At 38.6% G+C, this 19,748-nt stretch overlaps 1 protein-coding gene across 1 annotated transcript in view; it reads left to right on the top strand.

Moving 5' to 3' along the window:
• Nucleotides 1-19,748, top strand: part of CRB1 (crumbs cell polarity complex component 1) — a 165,574-nt gene that overhangs the window by 43,578 nt on the left and 102,248 nt on the right. Inside the window, exon 5 of the mRNA XM_036755520.1 lies at nt 362-544. Coding sequence (XP_036611415.1) covers nt 362-544 — 183 coding nt within the window. The remainder of the gene's footprint in view (nt 1-361; nt 545-19,748) is intronic.

Genomic DNA, 19,748 nt, shown 5'->3' on the forward strand with positions numbered 1-19,748 from the left:
CATCTGCTTCACAGTTTTGCCTAGGGCAGGAGATACATTCGAGAGGTCACTGGCCGGGGCCAGTCTTGTTCTTTCTGGCTGTTGAACAAAGTGAAGCTAGTTCTTTATTATGTAGTCTATGGATACTTTCCATCAATAAGGAATTTGAGGAACAAAACCACAAATGATGCCTGTTAAACATTTCATAGGGTATGGCATTTGGGGCAAGCATTTGTTTTGTGGCATAGAAGACCATTCCTCTCCCACGTATGCATGGACAGGCACAGTAGAGGACCTTACCGAAGGCACATGCTTGAGTTCATGAACTCAAGTAAGCAGCTTTTGCTTATTATTATTAATTTTTATTATTTCCATGCTTCAGGGTTCACAGGCTCCCGCTGCGAAATCGACATCAATGAATGCAGCAGTAACCCCTGCCTCTCGACTGGTGAATGTGTGGAACGGTCCTGGGCAAGCCATTATGGAAGAATCTCCGAGTTGCCTTCTGAATTCAACTACCTTCATGCCACAGGTTACGTGTGTCACTGTCAACCTGGATACACAGGTAAGGGAAAAGGGATTACAAGAGACAGGCAACGGATTAGACCAACCAGTGTGGGAAGTTTGTAACGAGAACTGTGTGGGCCTGAAAGTGTTGCTGCAGTGCACTGGGTCCCCCTGGTGGACATGGAAAATACTTTGTTTTACAGAAACTATAAACTGGAAAATGGAAATTAAGCTAGCAGCTTTAACTTTCATTCTTGCAGAACTGGAGGGCAAAGCTGGGGAGGGGTGGGGAGTTGGGGGTTAGGCAGAGTGTTGCAATTTGACACAACATATTTGGAGACTAGCATCTCAAGCTGTGAGAGAGTGCCTTTAAAAGTAAGAACTATAGCATTGTTCTGTTATTCTATACCAAAATCGGATACTCCATCTATTGAAGTTACTGTCAATCGATAGATAGATACTCTGTTACAGCTGGGACTGTTCGTGTTACCCTTTAGGCCTGAAGATGCTTGGGGGACCAATGGCCCTGTTATCCTAGCCCAAAGAAGTTAGGAGGGAGAAGGAGATAAGGGAAAATGGAAGTGAGACAGGATACCTTGTAGTAAAGGAGTAGATGCTAAACCTCTCACTTCAGGCTGTGGCAAGTAGTTGGATGCGTCTTTAATTTAATGAATATGATCGATGAAGGTTCTAATTAATGAATACGCTTGTTGTTTTCTCTTGTTCCCGGACATTAGTCTTTGTCTGATCTTTAGCTGTGAAACAGATCCTATAGAATCTTAAAATTAATAAGAATGGACATTTTGGGGACATCTAATTCTGCTCTGAAGGGAATAAAGGTGGCTCTATTTTTCTTCTCCAGCTCCAAGCATACATAGTACCTCCTTGTAGGCAGTAGCTACGCAATAAATATCTGTCGCTTGCTTGATTTCCTTTCACCTAATTATCTCAATGCGATTTACTTATACATTAAGGAAATGCCTTGAGTCATAAAGGGGAAAAAACAGACTTTCTTCTGCATGAAGTTAGGACTTGCTGCAGGTCTCAAATGATATTCTGAGTTTGAAGAAGAGAAAGGAGGGGGGCAGATGCTGAGAGTCAAGCAAAGGGATTGCACAGAGTAATATGAGAAAATAATAGAATGTTAAAAATACTAAGTATTTATGAAGGGTTAAAAGTAGTATATTTACTTGTAAAATGCTGAAAATATGAGATTTGGAACAGGTAAGATTTCTCACATGAATTTCTGCATTTGACTGCATCTTCAAGTCACATGATGACCAAAAGATCATGAGAAAATAAGATACCTTCATATTTGTTTGATTACAACATAGTATTTCCCTTAATAAATATAGTGATACTGATTCAGCCCTCATAAGCTCTTCTATAACAAGTTCTTCCCAAAACCATATGTTAAAATTGTGCAAAATTTCTTAATAGATAAAACCACAGTGATAACTGTCTAACGATCCTCTGGTTATGAATATCAAGTAAGGTGGGAAATGGGGAGATGTGTGCTCACCAGTGGTGGTCATCACTGCTATGGCATGCAGAGTACCACTGAGAATCCAAATGGGAGAAAGATCTAGCATAAATGTTGAGGTCTTCCAGACACATCTACTTGTAAATAGCAACATTCTGACTGCATTGACCAGATGTATCTATTGTAGGTAAGTGTTCTTTTTGCACTGAGCCCCAGAATGCTATGGAGTCTCCTCAGTAAAATCCAAGACCACTCAAAAGAGATAGGGCACTTGATTATTGCTACTAGAGAGATACCAATAAGAATTAGTGTTAGTTCTTCTAGTTCAAAGGAATTTTCTTAAAATGCAAAAGAGAATTGACCAAGTTATTCCACCCATTTGAATTGCACTTGTTGGCAAATGCTGGCTACCCCTCCTTCCCCCTCCCAAATGGGTGGTTGTTAAATCAGTGCTCTTGCTTGGAAGGAAAGAGGGAAGAAAAAACAACAGACAACTACTGCAAAAAAAAATTATGTTTCCAAATGAAATCTATTATAGGATAATCTGTACAGGCAAATAAGGGCTCAAGAGAGATGACGATGGTTTGGGAGACATCAAGAGTAGAATTCTTTATCACAGTTGGGGGGAGGGGAAGGTAGAAATTCACCAAAGATGGCTTCTCAGTTTTCCCATTTTGTGCAGGAAAAGTCCTATTTCTAACATGAGTTTGTTTCCCTTCCCAAGTTTCTAGGGAAGTGATTAGTTGGGAAAATAAGGTGTTATGTGTTACTTCTTTTGCAGTTTGAGTATTATAATGGTTGAAGGGGCAAAAGAGGGAAACAAAGAAAGGGAGAGATGGTCTGATTCATCCCATAACTTACTTTGGACCATTTCTCATGGCCTTGACTGGACTATGAGAAATTCTCCTTTACCTAGATAGTCATGAATTCGCACAAAGAACAAAGGTACCACAGCTTGTTCATGGTCTAAATTTCTGATTTAAATCTTCACTCTCCAGATTCTAGAGGGACCCAGGAGAGTAAAGATTTAAATCATACCACAGAATCTAAAGCATAGATAAAAACATAGTAAAAACAGGCTAATCTTCACTCAGGGCCTCTTACTTAGTACCTATTACATGAATGTGTCTTGCCTTTATGGGACGGGCCAGCAGGTCCCAACATCGCCACAGAGGAAAAGTGCCTATGATGCGGATTATATAATGTAAGTAAACAGTATATAAGTCATTTAGTATATTCATCATTAGCAAAATCATTATAATCATGGAGTACATCTATCAGCATCTGCATTTTGGACAAGTAACACAGATGAACAATGAGCTGAGATCAATACTGACTAGGCCAAGATTGCATTTGGGAAATAACCTAGTACTTTAGCAATCCTGAGTTGCTCCCTAACATCAAAGCCCATCCTTTTTAACAATAATATTCTCCTGGTGATGCTCCATAATCTCAGAGAAATCTAAGATGAGCTGAAAAGCAGTGGAAAGAGCCATTCTAGACTTTCATATATTACCAGCAATGCCTTGTGAGTAGGAGGCATCATAAAAGCCAGCATCAACAAGCCATTTATGACCATAGATTTGTCATACGGAGAAAATGAGGGGTGACAGATGGAATGCCTAAATGTACTGCTATCTACAATTTCTGTCCAAATCTTTCCAAAAACCTTCTATGAAAGATCCAGTCTTGGACCGTTTTGAGAACTTTCTTCACAATGTAGTCCTTAAATAGTCCTTAAAATATTTTAACCTCATTTTGCAGATAAGGGAACTGAGGCTTAGAAGAGTTGTAACTCGAGAAAAGAGACTATTTCATCATTCATCTTTGTGTCCCCAGCACCTAGCACATCATTTGGCACATAGCAGGTGCTTAATCAATGCTCGTTGCATTGAATTGTGATATTAGAGCTGGGATTCAAACCAAGGTCTCCTAATACAATGCTTTTGTCACTGCTATGCTCCCTCTCTAATTAATCTGCATTATTAAAACTAAAGTGGGAAGAAGGCTTGTTCTCTTTTAATGTCCTCTTTCATGCTCAGAGGCAGCAAAATCAAATTTCACATTTTTTGCTAAGTACAGATTCCAGAACTGTGCTTTTTATCATGTGAGTTGAAAGGACAATAGCATTTTTAAAATGTCTGGAATGTCCACAGAAATAAGATACCGAATCTATGCTGAATTTAGCCCAAGGTTACCAGAGTCAAAGAGGTATTGTTCACTTAGGAAACTTTGATGGAAATAGAATCACAGAATTATTCTGGTATGGGACAGAGTTTGAGGGCACCACAGAGGTCATTTAATGCAATTTGTACCCCAACAAGAATCCCTCTACAACATCCCTAACAAGGAGTCATTCAATGTCTGCTTAAAGGACTCCAATTTGGGGGATCCTACTGCCTCTGGAGATATCCTATGCTACTTTTGAAATTTTGAAGGGAGGGGGCTTAGGGTCTGGACCTGAGATCTCATTATGTTTAGCTAGGTGGCACAATGGATATAGCATTGGACTTGGAGTCAAGAAGACCCCAGTTCAAATCCTGCCTCAAATATTTAATAGCTGTATGACCTAGGCAAGTCACAACCTCTGCCTCAGTTTCCTTATCTGTAAAATGGAGATAATAATAGAACCTACCATCCAGGATTGTCGTGAAATGAGATGATATATGTAAAACACTTTGCAAACCTTAAAAAGTTGTATAAACATCGTCATCGTTGTAACTCTCAGAGAGCAAGCAACTCTGCAATTTTCTCAGTGTCATCTAGCCTGTACGTGTCAGAGAAAGATAGCAATAAGGATTGGACTGGTGATTTCACTAGTTTGGGGAGCTCCTGGGTGAAAAAAATTCCCTCCACCAATGTAGATAGGTACCTTCTTCGCAATGTATAATCTTAAGAGAGTTGCCTGGATCACTGAGAGGTGAAGTGAGCTGCCTAATCTCACACAGCCAATATGGATCAGTGGTAGGACTTTCAGGTCTTTCTGGCCTCAAAACCAGCTTTCTATTTGCTGCAGTTTGCTTCCTTTCAATATGAAATAAATATGTAAACAAAAATGAATAAATAATTATGTAAAAATACCCCACAAAACCCTGTCAGACACATGTAGTAGTAGTCAATTTCAATGTCCTCTGTTGGCTACAGTCATATAAAAGGCATATATTAACATGCCAGGTCAACTGTATTTACTGTAATTTCCTGTTATTTCTTCTAAGCCAATAACTATGAATTTAATAATGACCTATTCTTTCTAGATAAAATTACTGAGACTAAGAGATGGCAGGTAGAGTTTGTTAACATTTATTTGAGAACAAGGAAAAGGTGGTTCACTTCAGTGATACTTCTTGGATATAGGGAACTTGTGAGGTAGACATTCCTTCCATCAACTAAGCCATTGTAATCTAGAACCACAGATATAGAGTCCGAAGGGACCTTAGGGAATATTTATTCTAATGCTATCATTTTATAGATAAGTAAACTAGGAACAAATAGATCAAATTTTTGTCCAAAGTCACAGAATCTTTGAGTTGGAAAAAAGTTCAGCATTGATCAGGTTTAGCCCAGACTTGAAAAAAATTCAAACCAATGAAGATGTATTAAGTGCCTATTATGTGCCAGGCACTGTGCTAAGCACTGGTGATACACTTAATAAAAAGAAAGAGCCTCTGCCCAATCTGATGGGGTAAAACAACACACAAAAGGAAGCAGGGAAGTGGAGGGCTGAGTGGGACACCAAGGGTTATCTGGCTATTCCACATTTGGGTGGCTCTGAATGTGAGGAAGTTGTTCTTGGCATCAAGCCCAAGTTATCTTTTATAATTTCCACCCACTAACTGTCCCCTGGACTTTCCCATTGGGACCAAACAGATCTAACACATTTACCACCCAATATCCTTCAAATAGTAAAAGCTGTCTATGATGTGCCTCGCCGAGTCTTCTCTTCCCCGGGGGCTGTCCATCAGGTGATTCTCATATGACACGGACTCAAGGTCCTTCACTAACTTGGCTGTTCTCTTCTGGATGCTTCTAGCTTATCAATGCCTTTCCTAAATCCAGATGTGGTTGAACTAGGGTAGAATACAGCAGGCTAGCAGTGTCTCAGTTCCGGAAGCAAGGCTTCTCTTAAAGTAACCCAAGATCACATTAACTTTTTGGCTATGTGCTAATAATACCACTGAACTCTCAGGGCTTCTGTGAGGACCACATCAGATATACACACTATATGAAGGGCAGTTCTCCTCCTCCTCCTCCTCCTCCTCGTCAACAACTACAAGCAACAATAACAACTTTTTTATATTTTTGTGTCACTTCTTACAAGGTCGCTGAGAATCAGGGCTATTTCTTAATACATCTTAGCATCACTGTGGTTAGTACTCTTTACAGTTTCTGGAACAGTTTCTGGTGACTTGATGCTTGATCTGGTTGCCTATCGAATTTTCATTTTTCATTGAAAATGATTCTTTTCTTGACCTTATATTAGAGGCACATTATTCATTCATTCACAGAGATAATGATTTTGTCTTTTTAACCGCACATTTTCTAGGGTAGAGACATTTAAATATTATTTACAAAGGCATTAAATGCATATGTAAGACTCTGCCACTGGCTGAAAGGTCAAACTTTTCACTTCTGTGCATGTTCATTTAATGGAATGTTTATTGACATTTCCAAATATCCTCCCCCTCCCCAATTTATGTTTGGCTCCTTGGTGTCTTTTCAATACTCATTTATTTGCATATAATTTTTTAAAATGGTATCTATATTAGCAAATTTTAAATGTCATGGCTTTTGATATCCCTTACTAACACTGTAAAACTAGTGCAGATAGACCTCATTTTAAAATAATGGCTATGTTCCTAAAAATCTGCTGTGCATAAATTGATGGAATCTTTGTGTCAGAGATGTTTATGGTACAAAGGATATGAGATAACTTATAAAAGTACCACTTTTCTTTTGGTTTGAGCTTCCAGACTGAAACCTGGAAAAATGTTTTCCCACAAGAGAATCCAGCGAGTTGGCACCACCAATTCCGCAATATGTATGAACATTGGTTATAGTGTACAAGAAAGATTTATTAAAAGAAAATAAAAATCAACAAATTTTTATATTCTGCAACAGAAAAATCATAGGAAACTGAAGGGCTATAAAACCCCAATTTCCCACAAATTTTCCCTAATATTGTTTAAAGTTCCTAAAGGATAAATCTTTCTTTTTATTGGATGAAATTCTTCTCTAGGGGTCTATTGCACTCCCTCTGTGACCATGGTACAGACAAACTGGCCTTCTTAGGATTCCTCCTACATAATACTATATTCTATTTTCTATATCCATGACTTTTCACATATCTGAAATGTACTACCACCTTACTTTTGCCTCTTAGAATTCCCTATTTTCTTCAAAACTGCTCAAACAACATCTACATGAAGACTTTCCTGATCCACTTGGTTATTAATGTACTACTGAGCCCTAAAATGTTTCTTGTATTTGTTCGTTTCATCCTATCCAACTCTTTGTGACCCCATTGGGGTTTTTCCTAGCAAAGATAGTGAAGTAGTTTGCCCTTTTCTTCTCCAGCTCATTTTACAGATAAGAACACTGAGGCAAAAAGGGTTAAGTGACTTGCCCAGGGTTACGTAGCTAGTAAGTGTCTGGGGCTAGATTTGAACTCAGGAAAATGTCTCATATTTATTTTATACACACACATATACACATGTATATATACATATCTGCATGTGTGTATATATATACATGGATGTGTATATATCTATCTCTCTGTGCACACACACGCACACACATACACACATATGTGTATATATGTCTATATATATGTACATATATATATATAAACAACTTATTTAAGCTTATGTTGTGATGATAGAATGTAAGCTCTTTGAAGGCAAGAATTGTTTCATTTTTGTCTTTGTATCTCTCATGACTAACAAAAATTCTAGAACATAATTGGTGCTTAATAAATGCATGTTGATTGATTTATTGACACTTGGCTAGTCCAGCCTTATTAGGTCCTTCATTTCTCTGGTTGCTAGCAAGCTTGTTTCACTGGTGTTGAAATAGTCTCTCTGTTCCCATGGACGAGTTACCTTCTTTTATCCAGATGGTCAGTTAGTTGCCCCATCCTCCAGTGAGGCTGCCTCTCTCCTGGGCTAGCACCTTTCTTTAACCATCCAAAGTAGCCACACATCTTAGTCACTGGGCAGCAGTAAATAAATTGCCCGAATCTTTCAACAACAGGGATATGGGGAATAAGGGGGAAAGAAACAAGCATTTATATAGTGCCTAGGATGTGACAGGAACTAAGCTTAGCACTTTTTTTTTAAACGCACATCTAATTTGGTCCTCACAACAATCAAGTGAGGTAGGTGCTGTTATTAATCCCTTTTTACAGTTGAGGAAACTGGGAGTAAGCGACTGCCCAGGATCATAGTTAATAAATGTCTCAGGCTGGATTTGAACTCAGATCTTCCTGACTCCAGGCCCAGTGCTCTATCCACTGCCCTATAAGCTGCTGGGAAGTAGAAAGAGTATTAGATTGGATTTGAATCCTGGTTCTGCTATTTATTGACCATGGGCAAATCACATACATCCACCCTCAGCTAAGTTGAGGAGTCAGTTGGAGCATCTTTTCAAATTTGGATGATTAAGGAGAAGTCCTTTGGGAAAAGTATCACCAGGAGTGGAGTGAAATTATACTAACAGAGAAAGGAGTCAAGTCCAATGATGCTTAGACAGCTGTGGGCAGATAGAGTATTCAAAGTGGGCAATAGCACTCTGAGAAAAGACACAATAACCTTGCCCCAGGTGAGCCTCTGGCATTCATAGGTAACTGGCTAATAAACACGGAAGGAGTCCATAAAGGAATCTCTGTCCTAGTGGTTTACTGTGCTAAAAAAGCTGTAGAGCTGTAGTGGATGATCAGGTTACAAATTTCCCCTCATAATCGATCAACATATGGCTACTTTGTGCCAGGCACTGTACCAGGTGCTAAGAATACAAAGATAAAAATAAAACAGATCTCTGTGTCTGTGTGTTTGTCTTTCTCTGTCTCTCTTTGTCCCTGTCTCTTCCTGTCTGTCATAATATAACATGGTAACATCTTGAATGATCAAGGAGAAATCCTCATTATCTCTCCCCTCAAAACCATGCCTCTTCCAAACTTCCCTGTTTCTGTCAAAGGCAGCACTAGTTTTTCAGACTCTCAGCCTCAGTATCATCCCTGACTTCATTCTCCCTCACATATCCATTAATTTCTCCAATCTCCACATCACTTCTAGCATCTCACACTTTCGTTCCATTTACGTAGCTAAAACCTTAGTTCAGGTCCTCATCACCTCTTACCCAGTTTAAGGGTCAACCTCCTAATTGGTCTCCATACCTCAACTTTCTCTCCACAACAGACCATCCTATACTCTGCTGCCAAAGCAATTTTCCTTAAGCACAAATCTGACTATGTGAGTCAATAAACTCTGCTGGATAAAATGTAAACTCATCTGTGTATCTTTTCAAGCCCTTCAAACATGTCCCCGACTTAATTTTCCAGCCCCACACTCTGCAATCCAGCCCAACAGATTTCTCCTTATTCTGCACGCACAACACTCCCATCTCCCTCTTCCATGCATTTGCACTGGCCATCCCTCATGCCTTGAATGCACTCCCTCCTTACTGCCACCTCATAGAGGTCCTTGCTTCCTTTATGATAAAGCTCAGGCACCATCTTCTATATGAAGCCATTCCTGATTCACCCAAATATGAGTGTTCTTCCCTCTAAACTGTCTTGTTCACACACTAATTTGTATATATTCACTTTATATTTATGCTGTACATGTGTATATTTATATATGTACTTGTTGTTTCTCCCATTAGAATGTAAGTATGGTTTGTTTCATTATTTGCATTTGTATCCACAATGCCTGCCAAGGACAAGAGAGGGGCTTGGTAAATGCTTATCTATTGGGACTAGATTTAAACCCAACTCTTCTTGACTCCACGACCTTAATGTAATGAATAGAGTAGTAGATTAGGAGACAGAAAGAGCAGAGTTCAAATCCTACCTCATATACTTACTAGCTGTGTGAACCTGGGCAAAATATTTAACTTCTCTAAACCTCAGTTTCCTCCTCTGGAAAATGTGGATAAAAAAGAGTCCTGCCTCCCAGGCTTGTTGTGGGATTTAAAGAAGATCATGCCTTTAAAGTGCTTTGTAAGCCTTAAAGTCATAGTTAGATAGCTAGATATACGTAATAAATATGTAAAGATATAGGGATATATATATATATATATATACACACACTAAGATATAGTATACTATATATATGCTGATTACATATATGCTAAGAAGTATCTCTGCCTCTATATCCCTATATCCCTTTATATTTGTTATGAATCTTTATTATGACTTTAAGGCTTACAAAATACTTTAAAGGCATGATATATAGAGATATATATATTTGTTATATATCTTTATAAGTTGGATATTATTATTACTACCATTACTCCATGTTGTCCTTTTACTTATGTTATATATTACAATTGCAGAAATGGTTGAACTCCATTTCTGATTGATCTTCCCTTTTCAGTGGTTTCTAACCTGTTTGTTTTTTAATTTCTACTTCTCATCTTCTCTGTCAAGGATGCAGAGATCTGTCAAAAATCTGTACAGACATTTGTTGTTGTTCAGTTGTTTTCAGTGATGGCTAACAATCCATGACCCCATTTAGTGTTTTCTTGGCAAAGATACTGGAGTGGTTGGTCATTTCCTTCTCCAGTTCATTTTACAGATGAGGAAACTGAGGCAGAGGTAAATGACTTGCCCAGAGTCACACAGCTAGTAAGTGCTGGAGACCAGATTTGAACTCAGAAAGAGGTCTTTGTGATTCCAGGCCCAGAACTCTATCTACAGAAATAGGGTGGCTAGGTAGCACAGTAAAGAAATGCTTAAAAAAAACAACATAGGGAACCTTGATTTTTAAAGAAATCCTTTGTAAGTAGAATGCATTAGTGCTTGAATGATCACTCTTTTCATTATCCATTCCTCAATCCTGGACTTCCATATGTTGAATTTTCTTGAAAGGAGCATATACCTCCCTTTTATGCACTGGAGAGAGTACTACAGAGATTGCTGGAATAATCTTTTCACTGAAATGCAAAATGGACCCCAGAGAGCAGGCTGCCCAGGCTTGGTGTCCCCCAATCTTCCTGGTTTTAGCCCTGAGCTGAGTAGGCGTTCCTAGTTCCAATGTTTTTGCAGAACTGGAATAAACGGGCCAGTTGAACTCTTAGAACAACTGACCTTGTTTGGTTGGCTTCCCAGAGTGAGGCCACAAGGGTTTTGTTGACATGTACGAATGTTTTCAGGTTCTGTTGCTCATTTTGACTGTCCTTGGCTTTTCTCCCTCAGTGTGTGAGAAACTGATATGATGAGTTAAATGCTTCTTCTGACACAAGTGAAACAGGGTAATATCATCCAAATCTCACACAAGGAAGCAAATACTAGCAAAACCAAAAATTGGGGGGGGGGGTGGCGCAAAAATTCCTGTTTACTCTGAAGTTATCTTCATTTAAATAGTGGGGAGTTTAGATCAAGATTACTGGATGAGTAGATGTATTTTTTAGTAGATTGTATCACTACAGCCACAGATAAAAACTACATATTCTTTTTCTGTCTCTCTCTTCTTTTTGATTCATAGTTCACATTTGGTTTCAGATTATTCTCACAAAATTAGTGCCTTCAAATTAAATTTTGGAGGTTCTGAGTAAAAAAAAAAAATTGAATCTCCTGACAAAAAAAATGAAAGAACAAGAATCACACCACCAACCCTGGCTATAGCTAGGTTAAATTTCAATCTCTTTTTCAAGTCCTCACAGATGAGTCTGACACCTTTTCTTTAGCAAGAACCTAGGCTTGATGAGGCCTTTTATAAATGCAGGAGCACGTCACTCCTTGATCCTTCTGAAGCTGAATGTGCTCATGTTAATTTCATTTCCTTTCCTTATTATTAACTTGAAGATGATGTGATGAGAAAAACCATCAACCTAAGAATGACACTTTACTTTCCACTTTTTGTAGTCAATTTGGGGTAATCTAGGTAAGGAATCTTTATCTTTTGATGTGTGAAAAAGCAGTGTGATTTTGTCCATGTGTACAGAGTACAAGTGTATGCCTTTAGTGACTTCGCAGGATTTATTAAAAAAAAATGGACCCCTGAATCAAATTAGTTTTGTTAATCAATTCAGGTCAGATGAGACCTCCCTCCTCTATTCCAGACACATAAAAACCATGTGTACAGGGTGTTCAGGGCGGTCTAGCACCTCTGGTGTGAAGGCTTGCTGAGCCCTTTTCAGAGATGTTCATCCACGTTTGGTGTCACCCAGCTCTCACTTGTGGCTCCAAGAAGCTGTAGCATGCATAGTGGCCACACCCCAGGAAAACCATCTTGGCAGACAGGTTAAACCAGGTTGAAGGTAACTAACAGGCCTCAAACCCATTGGTGAGTTAGGGGAAAGACTTACCCTGGTGGAATGGGCAAATGAAAACAATTTGTTCCAGTGGCCACAAAGGCATCGGAAGTAGGCCCTGTGGAGTGCTTGTTCAAACAATGAAGACAACAAAGTTATCCACTACATCCCAGGCCTTCTCCAGTTGTCTTGACTTTTGTCTTGCCACTGGACTTTGATGACTCTGGAAGAGAGTGAGGCTGACAACTTTGTGCAACTCTGCCTCACTTAAATCCAGTTCATGTTTGAGTCAAGATATCACCCTGTGATGTCATTGATCCCCTTAGAAAATGAAGGACAAACAAACTACAACAAACATGCTACTGATTGGTATACCAATGGAGACAGCAAGCAATGATCATTTATAAAGAAAGACAATATTTTAATTATTTTTATATGGTGATATTGAAACAACTAAAAATGTATATTTTAGAAAAAATGTTGTGTATTTTAGAAATATCAATTAGGCAGCTATCTGGAGCATGGATTGGAAGCAGCAAAGATTGAAAGCAAGGAGATAAAATAAATAGATGTCATTAATATTAACATGGAGAATGGGAAGGGCCTAGGAAGAAGCTTAGGTCATAAAAGTTGAAATATAAATGATAACTTCCTACAAATGAGGAATCAAGCAAAGACAAGAAGTCTTCTCTAGAGATACTTAAAATAGGACAAGTTCTAAGTTTTTGGAAATAGCTTAGATATTAGTTTACCTGAGAGCCAGGAGATGAGCAGGTCTTGATTCCATTTAAAACATTTAATTCAGGTCAATAAAAAAAAATTAGTGTTTATTATGCACTAGCTACTGTACTGTTAAGGAGATACAAAATACTCTCACTCACTCTCTGTCTCTGTCTCTCTCTCCCTCCCTTCCTCCCTCCCTCCCCCTCCCCCTCTCCTTCTTCCTCTCCTTCTCCCTCTCCCTGCTCTCAAGGAACTTATAGTCTATGAAGGGACATAAAATGTACCCAAACAAGTAAATACAATGTATATTTAAAGGAATACACAAAAGTTTCAAGAAATAGTACTTTCAGTGGGAAATCAGGAAAGCTTCAGGAAAGACCTCCTGAAGAAGGTAGAACCTAAGATGTGCTTAGAAGAAGCTAGGGATTCAAAGGAGCAGCTAGATAATGCAGTGGAGAAAGCCCCAAGCCTGGAGTCAGGAAGATCTGAATTGAAATCCAGCCTCAGACACTTGCTAGTTATGTGACCCTGGACGAGTCACTTCCATTCTATTTGCCTCAGTTCCTCATCTGTAAATGGGGACATACTAGAGAAGGAATGGCAAACCACTCCAGTGTCTTTGCCAAGAAAACCCCGTTGACAAAAGTCCATGGGGTCACATAGAATTGGACATAACTGAATCACAACAAAGGGATCCTAAGAGGAAGAGGTGTGGAGGGAGGCCATGAATTCTAGGCATGGAAGACAACTAGAACAAAAGTACAGAGAGGGAAGATGGAATGCTGTCTGTAGGAAATAGCCTACATGGAGAATACCAGAAAGGAATTAATATGTAATAAGACTGGAAAGGTAATTGGGAACCAAACTGGAAGCTTTATAGGTTGGGCTGAGGATTTTGTGTTTTATCCTAGAAGACACAGGGAGTCACTGAAGATTTTTGAGTAGGAAAGAGACATGGTTAGTTGTATATTTTAGAAATATCAGTTTGGCAGCTATCTGGAGCATGGATTGGAAACAGCAAAGACTGAAAGCAAGGAGATAAAAGCATCCTTAGAATAGTTTATAATAGATTTCTTAAAAGCTCAGTAAGGTAGCAGGGAGGAAATGCTGGACTAGGAAGCAGATGACTTAGGGTTTATATCTAGTTTAAAAAATGGACCCCTGAATCAAATTAGTTTTGTTAATTCAGGCCACTTCACTCTTTCTATAACCTTTGGTTAATCATAAACATTTTTTGCATCTCTTTTTCCTATAAGCTGCTAGGAAAAGTGGAGTACTGGATTGGGTGTCAGAGAACCTAGGTTCAATGCTTTTCTGCGCAAAGGGGATAACAAGTGGGGAGAGGTGAATCTTCATTCAGGGGGTAAACTAATGAATAGATGACAAAGAGCAACCTAGAGATGCTATATGAGCCCAGTAGGAGCAGCATGATTTCACTTTTTTTTTGTATCTCCAATTGTGCCAGAGGTTTCTTTCTTTTCTTTCTGAATATGACCATCTTTGTGATTCCCTATATTAATAGGCAGATAGAGTTAGGAATGGTTCAAATCCCTAAGCAGCACTTGGGTACTGCAAAATATTGAGGTGAGTCCATTGGAGTTATGATTCTTCATGAGTGCCCCTCTGAACCCACGTTCTTCCTGGAGGAATATCAAATAGTTTTGTTTTTGGCAAAAGCATCATCCTTTGGATGAGAGGTTAAACAGAGGCCAGGGCCACCGATACATCCATTTCTTTGAATGAGGTTTAACTCCAATGACCTGGCCAGGCTCCAACACTATTCGTTACATCTTGCCTGTCTAATTTGCCCTTGAAATTTTAATTGGATATGGCATTCCACTTCTTGTCTTAACCTACTTTCAGAGAGTTGCTTGGAGCAGTCATCCAGCTGCAGCATTTCACTTAAGATGTAATTCAACTTATCTAGTTACTGAGGGTATCCCTGTATCTTTTCCTCTTCCTCCCCCAACCCCACAGAAGCATGAAGAAGCTCAATGAATTTATTCCAGTGGAAAGATTTGAACTCTTCAGAAAAGAGGTACCAGAAAAGAGCAGTAGAGTGTTATTCAATGTAGGATAATCCAATTCCTCTAGCATTTTTTTTTGTACCACAGCCATTAGAAAAAAATGAAAAAGCCGGGCCATCCACTGAATACTAAACTTCAACTGTAGTCGAGTTCTTAAAACCCCCAAAAGGTGAAATGCTATAAGAAATTAAAACACCAGGGAGCTTTTTGCTTTCCATCCCCTATGAAGCCTTTTTGCGTTTGATTTCTTACAGCTAACTCTTGGGCACTTTGATCCATCTTGTCTGGGTGCCTCGTTGTGCCATGTTGCATAAAGCAAACCAGCATGACTGACAGGGCCCAGGAGCCATGGAGGGCATGGGTCTGGGGCATATCTCTTCATTTAACTGTACTTTGTGGTGATATTTTTTGCATAAAGATCATGTCCACTTAAAAGATAAGAAGAAAAGAAATAGTTTCTCAGGTGATTGTAACAAGCTCCCGTTTCCAGGGAAAGGATACCTTTGTCATTCTGAAATTGCTTTTTTGGTTTCCTTAATATACATTCTGACTACTACCCTGTATCTTTATGTATTCCTAGAATTTTATAATATGTATTTTAAAGTCCTCACTATCCCTCATTTAATTAATACTAGCCAGTTCCTTCCAATTGTCTCCATGAGGTGTATTCCCTCTTTTTTCTCTCCCTAGCTCATTATTTTAAATAAAGTATATCCCTGAATGGGAAAGTTAAGAGGAATCATCAGGTAATTTGAGGGAATCATTGCTATTGGGAGGGAAAGAGGAGTCTTGACCTAAATTATTGGGAGTGTTGGCCTTCATAGCTCAAATTCATTATTGAATTCTGGTACCTTTCTCTACATCATATCTTGAATAGAGGCAAGTTTAGTTTGTAAGATCTACTAGACTCAAAGTTCCCTGAAGGCAAGGACTTGGGTGTTCTTTTTATTCCCCATAGCATCCTGCCCACTGCTTTGTATACAGTACACATTTGATGCATACTTGTGCAATTGATTTGTTGAACTGCATCTATGTTGACAGGATAACCACATATGTTATTCCATTTACCTTCTTACAGAATAAGGAGTAATTATCACTTCTCAGGGTTTACAAGTGATGCCCAGCAAAGGTTTTCTCCATGGAGAATACAGGCATTGATTTCTATTGCATTTATGCAGCCATATCCCCTTTCTCAAGCAAAAAAAAAGGTATTAATTTTCATGTGCTTATTATTGAGTTCTCCAGAAGCAAGGTCTACCATTGATTTCAGTGAAACCTAGTGTCTATGGAAGATGATTGAAGACATAGTAAGTTCTGAATCTAGCCTGGCAGTGTCCAGCTGGCTACATAACTCAGTGCAACAGTAATAATTGTCATCATTCTTCTTTTATGTTCATGTGAAAGACTTTCCTCCAAGGAAAAGAAGGGGCTTAAATAACCCACGAGGAAATCATGTCTACTGCTTTGCAACAAAAACTTGAACATTGTTGGGTAAAAAACAAATACCTATTTACAACCTAGCAAAACTGTTGAACTGGTTAAAGCTTAATAATCTGTTATGAGCTTTGGGATTAAACTAGTCTCTGAAGGCAACTCATGCTTTACATTCACATTAACACCTTTATATTCTGAGAATATCAATTCAGTAAGTGCTGGTGGAGGACTTACTGTGTGTTCAGCACCATGCTAGACCCTCAAGTCTTAAACTAGCAAAGCTTTGATTAAGGACTACTGTGTTCAGCACCATACCAGACCCTGAAGTCTTAAACCAGTGAGGTAAAGCAAAGCTTTGATTAAGGACTTACTATGTGTTCAGCACCACTCCAGACCTCGGGCCTTAAATTAGCAAGGTGAAGCAAAGTTTTGAAGCAGTTTGCCAGATGATTCATGCAAAAACCTGGACTTTGAAGGAAAGAAAGTTGACAGGGCAGGGAAGCACCGAGATGCAATGCAGAGATCTCTGGACTAGAAGTTAGAAAACCTCAGTTGGAATCCAACCTCTGCTGCTTACTCCTACTTGCAGGAAATTAGCTTGGTCATTGTACCTCCTTGTGTCCTTAGTTTACTATTCTGTAAAAATAATGGAGAATAGACTCAATGATGCAGTCTTCTTCAATTTTGAGTAACATTCTCCAAAATGGCTTAACTCTCTACCAGTGTAATGTAAGTGCCTTGAGGACAGAATCTTTCATTTTTGTCTCTGTATTTAGCAGTTGCTTATTAAATTGTGGTGTTTAAAAAAAGAGACATAATTTCTGGGTAATGTAATCATTTTATTAATAAGGCCAACAGGTTATTAATAAAATGATGGTTTGGCAATCCCTCTTAGACCAAAGATAATCATGGTGGTGGACTCACAGTTAGATACCTTTCAAAACAGTAGGTGGTCCATCAAACAGCAATCAAATCTAATTGGTTAAATGACTGGAAGTGGGCTATATTCAAATGAAGGACTGAATATCTCTAGATCAGGAAAGTATCTCTATATGTGACCACTCATAGCTTTATGCTGTCAATTCAAAGAAAGTATATTCCACTCAAGCCTGAGCAGAACATAATGGGCTTCTCCACCTTAAATTAAATTCCCTGCAAGGTTGGGTGGGATCTGACTATGACCCAGGAGACTCAATGCAATCTCATTATAATGTCCCTCAAACTGAACTTTTAAAGGACTTTAGAAGGGGAGAGCTCTGAATCTCCTCCCAAATTACTGGTTATTAATAATCATTTCTCACAAAATATCTTTTGAATTGAATTTGTTTATAATATCCTAATATTATAATAATAATATGTGAAAGACATAAAGCAATGGTGACTTGCTTTACTATAGTTGGCAAATACTTAGCATTTTCAGCTACTAGCCCCATTCATTAAGTAAGACCAATTAGTTACACACCTCTGTGGCTACTTTGTTAATTTGACCTTGTGCTAGATATGTTGAAAATCCTAATCACTTTGAATGGTACCTAAAATTTTAGGAAAGTAAAAAATTATCCTACCTAGGAAAAATATCCTACCTAGGAAAATAAGGTTATTAAAAGATGAAATGGGACATTGTCAGGGGGAAATGATCTCATTGTCCTTGCTCCAAAATAGTTTTGTCTTCATCCCTGCATGTTTGCTACTATTCTTCTTGGCAACCTCCTAGGTTGAAACTAACTCCAATCCATAGACCTAGTTCTTCTTAGGGGCAACTGAGTGGCACAGTGGATAGACCATGAGGCCTGGAGTCAGGAAGACTCATCTTTGTGAGTTCAAATCTGACCTCAAATACTTATTAGTCGTGTGACCCTAGGTAAGTCACTTAACCTGTTTGCCTCAGTTCCTCACCTGTAAAATGAACTGGAGATGGAAATGGCAGATCACTCCAGCATCTTTGCCAAGAAAACCCCAAATGGGCTCAAGAAGAGTTGGACACAACCGAAAAATGACCAAACAACAACAAAATCCTTTCCTGTGAATCCCAGGAACCTAATTCTGTAAAACGCATGGCACTGTCTCACTCTAGAACTATCATTCAGATTATTTTCCTCATCTAAATTCAATAGGTTTAATCTTTGCTTGTGGTTAAGTACCATTGATGAATCCCATACGTCTTCAGGATAGTAAGTAAAGGTGCTGGATAAGCTAAACAAATCACAATCTAAAACTATTCCTATGTTGCACATCCTATAAAAGCAATCTAGCCAAAATGATTCCTGAGGGCATGTCTCACTCTGTGGTTTTGAATTTGTAAGAGGTCAGAATGTGTACTTACAAATTTTTATCAATGGGTTTAGTTAACTAATTCAGATAAGTCAGCAAAGGTTTATTAAGCACTTGCTATGTGCCAAGCACCTTGAATACAAAGAAAGGCAAAAAGAGATGACAACATGCATTAATGAGGAAAGTCCCCTCTGCAATGCCTGGATTAGAGACCTACAATCTGTCTAATTTCTAGATCTACATTCTCACAATTTTTAAAAAATTGTCACTACTTCTAAAACTAGAGACAGGTCTGTGTTTTTAAGTTGGAAATACAAAATCATATCAAATGCAATAGTGAGCATTTAATTTTGTTTTATAGAAACATTGGGTGATTTCCCCCCAAAACAAGGATTTTTATTATTTTAAATTATTGAACTATATTTTGATATTGTAAATACATCTGTGATATAATGGATGTGGGCACAATTCTAATCTTATATACATAATCTCTTTCATTAGGGAGAGAGGAAAAACTTTTGAAGGCAGCAGTAATACTTTCATGCCATAAGGGCACTATTCAACAAACTATTGATGAAGAACAAACAAGAACTTTTCCAGACTATCAGAGAACTTGGATAATCCTGTTCTTGTATTTGTATGACTATAGGCAGGATTGATCCTAGGCAGAACTGTGAAAAAGGCTAAATTGGTGGCCAGGCTTCTCTCCACTCTGTACTTTCCTCCTCTTACTTTCATGCTGACCCTTCCCACCCCACACACAAGCATACTGGGTTACTCAGAGCATCCTACCTGGGGTTAACTTCTTGAAGCAGAGCCTATGTTCCAGACCTTTGCTGATTTCCTCTTCATCT

This window comes from Trichosurus vulpecula, chromosome 4, assembly GCF_011100635.1.
Source record: "Trichosurus vulpecula isolate mTriVul1 chromosome 4, mTriVul1.pri, whole genome shotgun sequence".
Lineage (NCBI taxonomy): Eukaryota > Metazoa > Chordata > Mammalia > Diprotodontia > Phalangeridae > Trichosurus > Trichosurus vulpecula.